The following is a 16298-nucleotide window of genomic DNA, read 5'->3' on the forward strand; positions in this document are numbered from 1 at the left end:
AAGCATTCTTGTATTCATTATTATTTCTCTGGAATATATTAAAAAGGGTTTAGCAGCATGGGTTCAGCCAGCAGATCAAGTGAGGGTGAGCAACGAGGACAGAGGACAAAACCGAGATGGATGACTAACCAAAACCAAGCAAGCACAATATCAATATCCAGGTTAAACTCTAATGGTGTGATCAATTTGTGTTGCAGGATGTTGAGTGAATGGACTTAATTCCTCCCAGAGTTCCATTAAATAAATATGAAACTGAGTCCAGGCATTACCTGCAGGGCATGATGAAAACAAAGCAGAGGATTACGAATAAACACAAACTCACACACACTGCAGATAAAATAACAGAGGTCTAGATCGCTGATCTAGTTTAGATTGCTGATCTAATTTAGATCGCTGATCTAGACTTCTGATCTAGTTCAGGATCCCTGGATAAACACATATATTGCTGGGTGCAGCATGGTGTGTGGTGACAACAGAGGGAGAGGAGGGTGCTGTAATGGGTGTGGAGCTCTATAAGTGAGAGATAATGTGGCCAGCAGGCTGCAGGCTCACTGCTCCACTCTCCAGGCCCCTCCACCGGAGTATCATTGCAGCAGTGGTGGGAACTCTTCCAGAACTGCAAGAAGGGGAAAAAAAAGCTGTGTTTTGCTGCAGAAAGAGAAGGTGCTGCAGACCTGTGCAGGAATATGGTAACTGCACCATGTGAATGCCCATGGACAATCACAAGGCTCCAATGTCACAATCACTTATACATGGTCATTAATAAAGAGTCATATTGTTATTCATAGACATCATGCAGACACACCCCAGCACTCAAAAGCACACCCTCACACTGCTGGGAGAAGGTGTCATCTGCTCTTACTGCAGTAAAATGTCTGCTGCTCTGACGGAAGAGACAAAGACATGCAGGCGTCTTATATTAGTGACTAATATACAAGTATATGCGCATACACTAAAGACGAAATTCATAAACTAAGTTAGAATCATGAGTAGGTAACTTCTTGTCTTTTCAGATAACACTGCAGACAGCAGATATCATTGATCACCAGGTGGCCAATACACTCCAGTGATTTCACTGTGCAGGAACACACCTTAGTGAACCTTTGGCACACTGCTGTGACTCAGTAGTTGGCATTTCTTCCTCATCACCAGCTTTTCTCTCCACCTGTTTGTCGTTTTTCCAAAGCCATGGTGATTGGCTAGAGGAGGTATTCAAACTATTTCACGTCATGTGGTTTGGCACTAAGTCAGTGATCCTGACACTGGACTCATCCACAGAGACACAGACAGAACCTGCTCAGCATTAAAAAAAAAAACAAAAAAAAAACACCAGCTCCCTGGTGTAGGTTTTATGTTGTGGAGCAATACTGCTGAAACCCTGATCACCTGATATTTACATTTCTTTTACTTTTTGTCAAATAAAGCCAGAGCTGTGTGAAGACATGTTTGTTCTCCCTTCAGAGGGAATGTGTACATTGTGCCCTGGGTGAAAGTGTCAGTGAGACAGGCAGGGTGCTGAAATCTCAGGCAGATCTCCTCATGATCAGAGGCACGTTCCTCTCCACCCAGTCACAGTAACTTCTGCAGGGTGGCAACTTGCTACACGGTCGACACTTGTCTTCTTTTACAAGAGGAGGGCAAAACACATTAAAGCGAGTAAAGTCAACACAGGAAACATTTTTTCTGTTGAGGAATTTGAAGAAGGTGAGCATTTGTAATACCAGCAGGGGGTGGTGTCCCACATACTTAGGAGGAAATCAGGGAATTGCTATATGTCTTTGGTGTTTCTTTTAATACTCCTCTCTAATTTCTGAGTAAATATGAGCAGCTTGCTGATTTAGGAGGGCAGCTGGAAGCCTTGTATCACGATAATAATTGATGCATTATTTTTTTCTGCAATTTTGCTTCCCTCATGGCACTGCACTCAAATGCATTCACTTTCCCCAACATGTTTGAGTGTGACAACATGTCTCGGTGCTCTCATGATCAGGCTGTCAAAACAAGTCAGACATAAGAAACTCACTATGAAAGAATTTAAAACACAATTAAGCTACCCTAAAAATACTGCTATCTAACTAAAAGTGCTTTTGAAAAGTACCTTTAATAAAGATGTCAGTGAAGATTCTCAATCATTCAGGTCATGGTTATCCAAGGAGAGTTGATTTCAGGGCAACTGGATTTGTTTGTAGATTCTTGAGCTTTTCAGTCCACTTGGGTACGTTAAATAAACAACACTATGAGGATTATGACAGCGTCACTGTAATAAAAACACTGTGATCTAAGATGTGGTAGAATTTTATCAAGCCTCTGTTTGCAGTGGCAATGCATTGATGTGTACAAATGAGATTTTTAACTTGTTAACACTGAAAAGGAACTGGTTTAGACTTGAAGTGGAACTTACTAGAAACAAAATAACACATAACTTCATACATCAAAGAATACAGAAAATAATAAAGAAAACAAGAGAGGAGAAATGGTCAGATAAATATGATTCCAAAATATATGATTAAAAACGCACCCATTTTGAGTGTCACATTATTTTATGTTTTTGCATTGGCCTCTTACCTGTGCTGGCAATCCCACAAAATACAGATTCAATATTAAATACAGTCAAATGACCACTTAACTCCATCTACCACACAATGTAGTTAAACCAGCAGCTGGATTTACTCTCGAACATTGCTCATTATTACAGCAAACCACAGAGACTGATATAAGAAATAAAATCACCACATGCCAACAGCGCTAAATCAGACTAAATGATGCAGTGTCACACAGGTGGGACACAGAGGTTGTGAGGACCTTGATGGTCTGACCCGCCAGGTTATCACACAGAAGCCTTTAAGCGTCCCCAATTGTAGGAATAAAATTTTTTACTTTGTTTAAATACATGTATGACATATATGACAGATGATTTTTAATTAACTGTTTGGTTTAGTTTTGAGTAGGTCAGTTTGAAGTTACTGGACTTTCAAAACTCAATAAAGAACTGCTGAAAAACGAAAGAATTACTTCAAATCAGGTTAGTTGGCAGCATTTTCACTGAAAAGCCTCGACCAAGCAGGCTGACCTCATTGCTGTCGTTTGACAATCAGGATCCTGTGTTGTGACAGTTCTGTTTATGAGGACTTCAAATTCGTTCAGTTTTACTAGTTCAAGGTTTAGCCAAAATATAATTTATTTTTACTTGTAAATCATCATGAGGAAAGCTATTCTCATCCTAAACCACAGAATATGTGAGAACAAAACCACAACAACTGAGCAATGTGTGACCTTGACATCAGCTCGTTCAGGGACAGGAAGTATGACACCACTCGCCGCTGTGTGTCTTTGGGAGCGGCTGCTGGCTGGTATTTCACACACCCCCGCCCAGTTTCTCATGCGTATGTTTCCAGCACATCTTTATCATGTAATATGTCATGCCATTGTGTAATTTCAAAAACTGCTCTTTATTAAAAAATGTTGAATAGAAATACATATGAAAAAGCTTCTGAACTTGATTTAGAAAAGGGAGATGCAGTGCTTGTGTAAGAGTATGTACAAAAAAAAAAAAAAAAAAAAACCTAAGAATGAAATCACTTGCAAAGCCTTTCTGGTAAACACTGTGTTTTGCAGAGCATTTACTAACTGATGAATAGTGTCGTCTCAGGGACACAAGAGGTGGAACGTAAAGGCACAGAAATTATTCTCCATTTCATTACATTGTATTAACTGATGGTATTTGCTAATGGAAGTTTTGTCTTGCAACCTCTCGGCTGATATTTTTAGGAACACAAACAGGAACAATGGCTGCATGGAGGTGTTCAATGTTTTAAAAGTAAAGTTACACCAGTTCTGTCTATAGTCATATTTGTGCAATATAAAACATATAAGAGTGTTCATAATTTTGATCTTGGGCAAAAGGTTTCCACTGGATTTGTTCACATCGAGTAAAACTAGCATGAGGAAGCAAAGGCAGAGTCCTCTATAAAAAACACACACACATGCACAAACACTTATTCAACAAAACAATCCACATATATTCATAAAACTCTTGGAAATTTTGGTAATTCAGTGCCACACTCCACGAGTGTCAAACACTGAATTCTGACACACACCAAGACACACAAGATCCGGTGACCTGATCTCAGTCATCATCATCATCATCACCACCATCATCATCATCGTCATCATCATCATCATCATCCTCTTCTCCGTCCTCCTCCTCGTCGTCGCCTCCACTGCTGCCCTCAGACTCCTCATCTGAACTTTCAACCTCCTTCTCCTTCTCCAAAACTTTCAGATGAATCGCTTCTTCGGGTTTACTGATGCGACGTCGACAAACAAATTCAGTCAAAGTTAGCCACAAGGAAAACAGCGAGTGATGTGAAAGTGTAGCAAATGAACAATTTTACCTATAGGCAAACTTCCAAAGATAGAATAACAAGAGAGAAAGGAACCTTGAAGAATACCATACCCACACTCCTCACTTTGGACCAAACCCAGCTGTTTTCCCTCAAGAGAACCACAGAGAACTGATGCACTGCTTCCTTTTGTGGATAAATGGTTACTAAAGTATCAAGTCCATAAAAATTTCTCCACATAAAAAAAACAAACAATAAAATAAAAAACAGCTCATGGTTCTCTGGGCTCAAACTCTCTGGATGTGTTAAGATCTTCACCTGTATACACTTTAGAGTAGCACAATTTCCATTAGGCTGTAAAGCAAAGAGGTGTCATTTTGGCTGCTGTTTGCACCAAAAAAAGAAAGCCCAGAAAAGCTTACACCACCTCTTATCTTCCATAGCTCAGAAACAGAATGACTCAATTCACCACAGCAGTATAAAAACTCATATCGCTCATATTTGCGTTATAGGGATGATGTCCATTTGTATGTTTTATCCATTACATGTTTTTGTTTCAAGTCATGATTCAGTTAAAACATAATCCCTTAAAACCCATGATCACATATTCATAATAATTTTCAAAGATGTGATAAAAATGCTTTGAAATATAATATTTTAAAAATCCATCATTTGTTAGATGATACAAGAGCAACTCAATTGTTTAATAAGAGCAAATGCAGAGACTGAGGTCAGCGAACATGTTTCTAGAATCATACTTTGTTCGCATCACACCTCTTACACTAAAACTAAAATACAATTAAAAAAAGGCCAAAAACACTACAACAAACTGGCAACGACCAACATTACTGGTTGGTAAAACCATTTAAAAGTGTAAAAGTATATGGTGTTAAAACAAATGGAAAGTGTGGTACATTTTATCCCTAATACTGAAGTAAATTAACTACAGTCATATTTGAGAGGTTCACACTGTGCAAACATGGAAGAAAGGCCACCTTCCCCCTTAGCATTCATTAGTCTCTTCCAGCAGAGAGGACCCAGCCAGGCACTGCACAAGCCAATCCCTGCAGACTCCACACCCGTTCCTACAGGAGGAGAAGGGGACGATCCCCAGCCCCCTTGTCCCTCACCACACAGTTGGGTCTTTCCGCTCCTTCTCCCGTGGATGCAGCTCAATGTCCGTGTCCATGTGCCTCCTCCTGTAGCACCTCACCATCACAACGATGCCGAGGATGAGCAGGATCACACCGCAGGCGCCTCCCACTGCAATCGCCAGGATGCTGATCTCAGAGAGGGTAGCTAGGAAATGAAAGCCAAACACACTGATAAGGTTATTTGAAGGTTTCACAATGCTTGTGGGGAAGCTGGGTCACTGCAGCAGCTGAGAAAGGGACATAGATAAGATTGAGGCAAATATGGCTACAGTGATGCAGTGGTTAAACAGACTGTCCTGGACTATATCAACAGTAATGACATAGATAAACAAGTTAAAATGAGAGAATTAAAGCTACTACTGTCTCTATGTGGTCATGTAGATATTTGACAACAATGGAATATGATCAACTTGTCATGTTCCCCAAGATGGTTTTGGACTATCAAGCAGCCATTTTTGACTACCAACGGTAAACCAGAATTTTCCATAAGCTGAGAATGGCTGCATTTAACGGTAGTGTTGTGTCCTAGCCATCTAATGATACTCCATGTTCAAGGAACTGTTGTCATGTCAATGCTTGACCGATCAAGATTACCAGCACTCCTGAGGGATCTTGGTACTTAGATTTTAGCATCACATCCTGAGTAGGTTCCATAAACTTTATCTGGACCTGTCACAGCCAATAAAAAGAATTACAGAGCCTGTGATATATGTTTCACGGCACGCTCCAGATGAAAAAGGCTAAAAGTGCCCTGGGGATACAATATGACCAGTCTGACCTTTGTCGACGACCTTGAGGACGATCTCTCCGTTTTTGCCATGTACGTCCGGCGTGTTGCGCACCTGGCAGATGTAGGTGCCATTAAAGGTCGGGGGAACCTCGTGCAGGGTGATGGAGGCATCTCCTCTCATAATGTCACCTGACCAAACCGCATGGTCTTTAAAACGGCCATGCGTGGGAGGATACGCTGTCTCCTGGTAGTAAAACACCTGACACACACACACACACACACACACATAAGCACACATGATCCAGTCAAAGTGAAGGCAATATGGAGCAAAAACACATTTACAAATGATGTCTGGAGTTCAGAAATTATATGAATTCACAGAAAAAAAAAAAAAAAAAAAAAAAAACATTTTTATGAAAGTCACTGTGGCCACACACCGACTCCTCGGGTCCTGGAATCAGGGAACGGAAGTTCCAGGACACACTCACGGTTTTGGGGGACAAGGGGTGAACGGACTTAAAGGTGCACTTCAGTCTCACATGGGTCCCGTTGACTGCTTCCACCTCACTCGAAGTGAAAATCTCTATCCCTCTCACTTGCAGCAGCCCTGCAGCACAGCCCAGAGAGACAGAAAACACATCAACATGTACTCGGAGACATTCACTTACTGACAGACACATGGTTAGTTTCCTATTCATAACGTAGTTTTATCGCCCTGCTTTGGGACAGGGCGGCGTGGTGGCTCTGTGTTAGCACTGTCACCTGAGTTTGAATGCTGGCTCTGACCCTTTCCATGTGGACTTTGCAAGTTCTCCTCAGGTTTGCATGGGTTTCCAGCAATTCAGGTGAATTTACTGCTCTAAATTACCCTGTGATGGACCAAGGTTATTACAATTTTGTATGCATGTTATTTTTATTTTGTTTTGACTTTTTGTTTTCAGTTTCAGTTTAGCTGTTTAGTTTTAAAAGTGGGTTTGCTGGTTTACTTAAGTTTTTACTTTTCTGAAAATGCTTAGTTTTAGTTTAGTTTGAAATTGCTTAGTTTATTTGTTTCAGTGTTAGTTTTAGTCTTTCCTGACTTTCTCCACTAAAATATGATGCCAGGTGTGGACGGATTGGCAACATGGGAGTGTGCTTACTTGTGCGACTGCGCCAACAGACCAATATTAGCCATCTGCTGGCATGAATCTGGCACAGCTCAGACGTGGAGCATAGATTTCATATCCACCCACAATACTACACTTATGTATGAAATACATACAGACAAAAACTTAAGACTTTTCTCCATGATTTTACTTAGTTTTGTAAACACACAATTCAGTTTCAGTTATCTTTTTTTGTTTAGCCTCATTTTTATTTTTTGTTAGTTTTCATTAACTAAAATAACCTCCAATGCATGCTCAGATAGCCTCCACCCTCTTATGACCTTGAATATGAATAATTAGGTAAGGAAAATTGATGTATTGGAGCAATTCATTCACTCATCCAGGCTTAAGAGTGAGTATTTTGGCCCCAGAAAGCGCTGGAAGGCCTTGACTGTCCTCACTATAACTTCCAGAAACCCGACACTGATCTTTGCCTTACTAATAAGTCATGTTGTAACTTCTTAATCAAACCAACCATTAACTTTGTCTCTGTTTAAAATTCTGCAGACCAAATCTGGCCAGCACTGGCAGTAAACACAGAAAAGACCTTGACAGTTGAGTCATGCAGCCTGAAATCACAGTGGTTCCTTAGTGATTTTGTAGGCCTAATCTGTATCATTGTCAATCTCCTCTGCCTATTTCCCATGACCCATTGTGTGCTGCAGCTCCAAATGATAGGGCAAATGATTTTATATCGGTTTCCCAGGACCAAGATAATGGAGCCATAAAACCAAAAGACACATTGTTTATGTCTACATTACTTCACTTGATCAGCAAGGGCAGCAACCTACTGGGTAAAAAATACTAAAGGAAATCTGATGAATGGCAATGCTTTTCAATAACTTGACATAGTGTTTATATGGAGCTGAGTTTATCTTGGTCTATGGTATGCCACTATCACTGGTTAATGTTTGCACGAGTGCTTGAGAACAAAGGGTCAGACGGACATTGCCTGTGTTAGGTGCCTGCCTGAGGCAACAAATATGAAATCTAAAAAGAGCCAGTTTGGGGATTTGTGGAATCTATTAATCATTAATTAATCACTATTCCTAACTAATGACCCAAGAATTAATCAGTTTTGCTCTATTTGAAACTACAGCAAGTGCAACTGGTTGATTTATCTCCTTCAGGGGCTGTGGTATGATGAGATTTGGGGCAGGTGATAGTGTTAAATCTGGATCATATTGCCTGGCATAACCACATGCATTCCTCCAGCCTCTCCTTGTGGATTAAAACCCTCTAACAAACCATAGAGAAGACATGCCCGGAATGCTCCATAATCCTGGACAGTGAGGGATAAACTTTATAGGATTGTATTTAATAAGATGTTTGATCTGTTTGAGCTGAAAACAGACATTGACCTGCAAAATGAGTCATGAATTAAATACAGCTCTGCCCTAACGTCTCCTTGCAGACACCATGGACATTTTCAGTAACATAACGTGCATTATCACAGAGAATCAACACCCAGCAAGGAAGAGGCAGTAAAAAAATCAGAGATTAAGACAGCTGACTCAAACATAGCAGGGCTGGGTCTTGGTAATGACCTCATGATACAACCCTTATCAATATACATGGACCACGATACACTGCACTAAGATATAGATGTCATCACATCATACAATAATACAGTGCGTAAAAGTAGCGTATTGATAAAAGGGGCTACAGAATCTATACAGTATTGCAAACTACTTAGCTGTTTGGATTTTTTTTAATGGCTTTATCATAACGCATAGATGCATATGTCCAATTGTAAATAGTTGTGTGTTGTGTTTTATTAAATTCTGCTCCCTGTTGTCTGTTCGTTATGAAATCCCCATCATATGAATGCTGAACACACACAAGCTGGCTGAGGAGTTCTGAATGCTGAACGGACTCTAATCTTGCATTCAGATATCTTTGGTATGGGAAATATAACATTAACTTGGCTCAGGAATATCCTTCCACTGCCTGCCACCCTCCTGCTTAATAGTCCATCATCCCAGTCCTAGGACCACCTGGACAATTCCACAGAGACAGAAAACTACACCAGAATATACTAACAAATTTAACACGTGATCGCATTTCCATGATGAGCAGTGCTCGACAATGTTTGGTCATTTTATGAATTGGCAGACCTTCCCTATACAGTCCCACCACGTGCATGCACATGCAACACTTAACCTACAGCTTTTTACAAGAGCGCAGGCCTTCATGTTTTGGGGAAGACGACCTGCATGTAAAAGATGGTAATGCTAAATTGACTCTCTCTGGTGTGGTAAACCTGTGGCTCATGTGTATTAAAGGTTTTTGGAATTTTGGGGACCAACCAACTGAGTGATTTATAGCAGCTGCTAGTCCGTTTTTTTTTTTTTTTTTTTTTTTTTTTTTAACAAACTCATATGCAGGAGCTTACCTGTCCAGGACCATTTAGTCCTACTAATCCAGGTCTTACAACTGCAAAGAGCAGCCTAACAATAAATTGCTTCAAAGGAGAATTTGATTGCCTTATAATACTTTGTACCCTCCAACCGGAAACTCAGCAGTCCCCACCACACCCCACCCCACCGAAATTCACTTCCATCAAGCCAGGTGTTTAGCAGCTTGCCTGCCTGAACAGCTCCACTACATGAACAGAAAGAAAAGAGCTGTCTTCTTATGCAAGACAAAACAAATCAAGTCAAATAACTTTAACACAACATAAAGAAAAGCACTATGTCCTCTGCAAGACAAAAGAAAACAAGACAAAAAACAAAATGATAAACATGTCATACCCTAACCATGATATACATTATGGTGTTTGTCTGTGGATCCATTTGTATGCCATCACGCTAATATCTCAAGTACCACTGATAAAATTTTGCCTTAACTCGTGGAAATGAATGTCCATTGCACTTCCTGTCAATTATAAAACTAAAGCGATGTTTTTGCATGCTTTAGCACATTTACTTCAGTTAACGTACACTTTAGATTACAACCAACCATTCTGCAAAGCCTGACATACTTTTTTAGATGTTTTCATACCTACCAGGCAACCAATCATTTCAATTGATGCCAGCGGGGAATAAAAATCAACTTGCAGAGACTTGAAACTTGCTTGAGAGAGTTTATCATCACAGCGAGCATCCTGGTCGGGGTTATTTGTGGCATTATCATTGCATGGCATTTAGTTTGGTGCTCGAACTGATCTGAAAAGGATGCACGTCCTTTTGTACGCTTACATGCTGGCCCAGAACATAAACAATAAATAAACATGGACAGCATGAAAACGATGATGTTGATTTATCTTTTGGTGTGGAAAAAAAAGTTATGAGTCTGGCTTGTTACCGAGTAGGAAATGTCCTGTTCTGATTTATTGATGGTTCACAAATGCACAATTCAGCTCTATGGCTAGAAACCCATGCAACAGAATATGTTTCTGCAAGAAAATAGTCCCCATAGAAAATGTGTTTCCAAACCAAATTTAAATATCTATGACTTCTAAACCCCAGCATGAATGTCACCCAGAGCAGCAAAGAATTTCACAGTAGGTTTATCACCTGGATATTTGAACTTAAAAAAGGGAAATCAAGTCAATATTCTAACATTGAAAGGGTATGACATGCTTTGAAAAATGCTCGGTAGTAATATACTGTATGTGTGACAGGTAACAACTGCACTAAACTTGTAAAACTTCTTGGTAAATTTGATGCAGTACTGAAGATTGTAATGTGGACCATTTAGACTCATCTGCAGCACAATGTTGCTGAATATGGCAATAATTTAGAAGTGAGTGTGCATGGTTCTCACTTGTATCTTAGTTCAGTGGATCTAAAACTTTTTGTTCAATCATGTACCCCCTTTTACAGTCAAGTAACCTCTGACCAGTGCAAAAAATAATTTCTGGTAGAAAAAAAACTCTATGCAGAGGTGCAACCGAGCGGCATCACTGTCTGAAACAGCGTGATTCTTAAGAGATTTTGTTGATTCCTTTTTTGAGTCTTTTTCACCTCTTTCTCCTTGTTTTAAGCTGTATCACTGCTATGTTTCAACCACAGATTTAAACCACAAACTTTCATTTACGTTTTTTTAATTGAACTTATTAAACCATAAGCTAATTATTTTAGGATTTATGCATGACTAATATTTGTTTGACTAATATAATTTCATGTACCCTGTGCAGCACGCCACCGTACCCCTAGGGGTACACATATCCCAATTTGAGAACCACTGTCTTAGTTGGCTCGATAAGGTCTCCCATCCCACTGTAGTGAATATTGCTTTAAATACCAGAACAGTGCTAGAATATAATCACTCAAACCTTTGCTGATTGGACCTCCAGTGTAAGGTGTAGAGCCTTTATTCATTTATTTATTTATTTCATTTTGACCCAAAAGCTGCAATAATTGATTTAAGTGAGAACCATTACACTCAACTGACAAAAAGGGGGGAAAAAGTGGAATAAGCATTTGAGGATCCCATGTTTTTTGTCAGTTGTTGTCAATAAAGTTTCTGTTATAATTAATGTAAATACACCTTTAAAGCTTCAAATTGGGGATTCTTCCAATTTCTCCTCTTTCTCTCACTTTCTTGGCTTCATGAAGTAGTTACAACTACAGCAAAGACGCTCAGCTCAACAGAAAAGACTTAACAAAAAAGGCACCCTCTGAGTAATTTGATGTTCAGTTACAACTTTTATAATGAAGTTAATGAAGCAATAACATCAGATTCTGGCCTGTGTTTGTACTGTCATGTCAAAATTTTCAACAGTGGTCAATGAAACGTATCTTTAACCATGCTAATACTGCCAGTTGCTATTGTGTAACCAGTCCAGATGAATAGAATAATTGTTTGCCACTGAAAAAAAGTCCCATATTACAGCTTTAACTATTGCACTCCACTCTGTCTACCTTCTCTGGAACTAGCCTGCTGGTTGTGCCATGAGTTTGAACGAAACACGGTGAGGCGACTTTTTGTCATTATGCAGCACAGACCTGGAATAACCTCCCAGATATTAGACCAGCCCTGACGCTGCCTTTAAGGCAAAACTTTCCTATTTTACACTGTCTACCAGTAACAACGAAAACCATATCCTCTTAGCTTAGTTTTTAAAAAGCTTTCATTTAAGTGTATTTTTAAAAAGGTTTTCAATTTAATTTACTTTGCATCTAAATGTGGGAGTACTTGCTGTGTTCTTTTATATGTTATCTTTTTATTTTTCACTTGATTTAAACTGCACGTTAACATTCAAATCTTGCCTGTGCTTTTGCACTTTTGAATTGTAAATCTTGCACCTTTACTGTATTTCTGTTTCTCTGTAAAGTACATTGAATTGCTGTGCTCTATAATTTGCCCTATACAAATAAAGCTGCCTTGCCTTGACTTTTAAATAAAAGAACAGAAAGCCAAAATAGATCTCTCCAAGTCACAATCTGATCAAACCTGATAGCACCCCCATTAGGCCAATTAGTCTATTTTGTTCTTACAGCCTTTTTCTTATATTGTTATATGCATTACTAAGATGCATCATCCCATCATTATGAGGGAGACAAAGCCTCACAAACACCACATTATTGTTTGTTCATCTGTGTGTCATGTGCACAATCTCGCAAAACCACAGTTCAGTTATGACAAAGTCTGAGAGAATGATAAAACTCACCACTGCATAGCAGCCTCAGAGTTTCACTGACTGACTGCCCTGTATGACCGACTGACAGCCCCCCGCAACACACACACACAGGCGCGCGCACGCACGCACACACACACACACACACACACACACACACACACACACACACACACACACACACACACACACACACACACACACACAAGTTGCTGACTGGCCCAGAGGAGCACTTCAACATCATCAGTGGGGGACAACTTGTTTACATTGCTTTTTTTTTTTTTTTTCAAATCATCAAATGCACCCAAATGTCAATTTTAACACTGTAGATCGGGATTTAACCACTTAAGTGTTATGTGATCTTCTATCTTTTGCAAAAAACAAACAAAAGCTAATGGTGTTAATGTCAGTTGGTTTGCTGTTCACTTACAGCAGTAGTTATTAACTTCAACATGAAACACAGCGCCACAGCAGTACACGACATCTAATAACAACTGCAAATAAATCTCAGGCCGCTTAAAAAAAGAAAGCCTATGATCTAAGTCTGCTGTCTTGCACTCGACCCTGGCTCATTATCTGTTTATCTACCCTTGTATCAGTGACACAGTTTGACTATCCCAGAGAAAATCAGAGGAATTTCACAGGATTGTGCTGGAGAGGATACGTATCTAAAGTGTTGCAAGGAAGTTTCCCACACTCACCTGGCACCACGAATCCTCCCAGGAGAGAGAAAAGGTGAAGCCATATCCGATACATAGGTTTAACCATTTATAATGCCCCAAGTCAGGCGCGTTCACTGCTCCGGAAAAAATCCCTTCATGCAAACTGTTTGGAGAAAGTCACCAAGACATTTCACCGCGGACTGGGAGGAAATAACATCAAGTGCAGCACTCTCCGGATGTGAAACTCTAGCCACCATCTGTGAACTACACACCTTTCTGTCAGTCCCAGGTGGGCGGCGTCACACAGCCACTTCTTGTATAACCTGTTGTCCCACCTACGGCAAGGCCCGTGAATGCAGCCAATAAAAGCAGGCGAGACAGTTTTGGCTGTCAGTTGCTGCTATCTGTTTGTCTGTCTGTTTGTTTGTTTGTTTCTACATGAAGATTGCATTTAGATTTCCGTGGAAACCACTTGACACCTTTGTGGCTGAAGGTTGATTGTTGAAACTCAAATTTACCGACCCAAAAAGTCACTTCTCTGCTGACTAATGCCATCTTGTGGCTACATTAACACATCACAAAATTAATAAAGAAATAATCCGTCATTCCTATTCAAGTCCAGTCAGGAGCCAGAACAGGCCTCTATCTAAACTGTTAAATGCGTTGGCGCACTTGAACGATTCGTCAAAATACAAACACGGAGTTGTTATTTTATTTATTTATTTATTTTTTAGCTATAAGCCTAAAAATATAAATATAAATGCAACATCAAAAAATTTTAAAGTTTACTTAGTTACTGCTCATTTAAGAAAGTTATTAATTTGAAAGCAATTGGAGGTGGAAAGAGCTCACATATAGTAAAAAAAAAAAAAAAACTTGTGCACGAGATTTGAGGGAAATAAACTTTTTGTGGGGAAAATGGAACATTAAAACAAAAACTCTCCATGTTACATTTATGTTTTTATTCAGTATATAAATGACGTCTGAGGTTTTCTGTCAGGACTTAGAGAAACCTGCTGCTGGTTTTCTATTCCACCAAACAGCTAACTGCAGTTAAATGCATTGCCCTGATTATGAAAAAACAAACAAACAAAACAAACAAACAAAAACTGTATGTTTACCAACATTGCTTTGTTATGCACAGGCACAAAAATACTTTTCTCACACAATGAATATTATTTATATTATTTGCAACTCAAAGCTATTAAGTGTGCCAAAGCTCATATTTACAAGGTCTCAGTTTACAGTCTTCAGCTGTGTTGTTTGATTGTCTTTTTAGAGATTTAGGAGACCAAAATAAAAAGAAAGCAAAGTATTTCATTGTGAAAATTATACACTTACAAAAGTTCCAGTGAAGAATTCAGAGCAAGTGAGAAGGTTTAGAGTCGAGAGGGGAATTCGATTTAAAACTGACCTGGCAGGACTTGGAAATTGAACAGGCTTAAGTCTCAAACTATCCTTACACTGTCTCACACAATCCTTGTGTTTTCAAGGCAAAAGTCTTATGAGAGGCAGTTTTATCTGGAGACAAAAGAAAGCAGTCAGGTTTTACAGTTCACAAAGAGAAATTGAGAGAATATGCATTTTTTTTTTTTTTTTTTTTTTGTTAAAGTTGGTGTTTCTAGAAATATACCTAGAACCATTTTCTGTGACACGTTTCACTTCTTGCTGTGTTATTTCTATGATGTTTTCACTGAATGGCTGCTTAACAAAGATGACTTCATGGTTAAAACAATTTAAAATATATATATATTACAAAGATCAGTGCGGGAGGTGTATGCTTCTACTCGTCAGATGCATAAAAATGTTTGTACGATGAGAAAGTTCTGAAGTTGAACATATGGGCTCATGTGATTTTCAGTCAATAAACAGCTTGATTTGTAGTTATTCAGTTCAGTTCAATATAGCTTTATTGACATGACTGCATCACATTCAATATAGTCAAAGTATCACCTGCACAGATAACAAACAGTTAAAGACATCGAAAATCTAGTCTTATACAAAAAATATTGGCAATATTCATATATTTTTGGTGTAGTTCTGAATGCATTTCTAGATAAAAAACAAAACAAAAAAAAAACATAGTATTTATCTTGCAATAATGAATTATAAACATTGCTGCAAGGATTTGTACAACTGAACACGTTGAAAGAAGAAAGATTCATTCTTAGTGACTGTGAGTAAAGATTTGATGCAACTGAGCAACACAAACAACAGGCAGCAAAAAGACAGACAGGCATCACACCAGAAGAAGAGCAGTGTGTTATATGACTGCCTCTGGGGCCCGTTGCACAAAAGTAGGATTAAGACATCCGGGATAAGTGAGTGAGCCGAGCTCAACGAATCCAAAACAAGAGCGTCCAGGCTCAATTGGTTGCACAAACGCCAAGCCAGGATCAGCAGACATGGATTCATCAAGCCAGCTGAAACCTATCCTGGATAAGTGCGCGCACGCGGCTTCCTCAGTAGACCCCGCCATCGATCACAGATTCACCGATCCACCATGGCAGCGAGAGCAGCGTATTTCCCCCCCTCTGAGGCAGAAATCCTTATGGAGGCTTACGAGGAGGTGAAAGATCAAATAAAAAAGAAGGACAACACGGCCACTGTTATCAACAACGAGAGAAAGCGTGGAAAAGTACTGCAGACCGCCTGAATGCGTAAGTAGTACGCAAATACA

At 39.4% G+C, this 16298-nt stretch overlaps 1 protein-coding gene across 1 annotated transcript; it reads right to left on the bottom strand.

Moving 5' to 3' along the window:
* Positions 1 to 3285: 3285 nt before the first annotated feature.
* Positions 3286 to 13891, bottom strand: mpzl2b (myelin protein zero-like 2b). Its single transcript, XM_030069762.1, has 5 exons — positions 13658 to 13891; positions 6665 to 6834; positions 6276 to 6486; positions 5474 to 5642; positions 3286 to 4304 (listed from the first exon to the last, which is right to left on the bottom strand). The coding sequence occupies exons 1-5, from the start codon at positions 13722 to 13724 to the stop codon at positions 4127 to 4129; spliced, it is 795 nt and encodes a 264-aa protein (XP_029925622.1). The 5' UTR covers positions 13725 to 13891; the 3' UTR covers positions 3286 to 4126.
* Between the last annotated feature and the right edge of the window lie 2407 nt (positions 13892 to 16298).

Source organism: Myripristis murdjan, chromosome 14 (genome assembly GCF_902150065.1).
Source record: "Myripristis murdjan chromosome 14, fMyrMur1.1, whole genome shotgun sequence".
In the NCBI taxonomy this organism is placed as follows: Eukaryota; Metazoa; Chordata; class Actinopteri; order Holocentriformes; family Holocentridae; genus Myripristis; species Myripristis murdjan.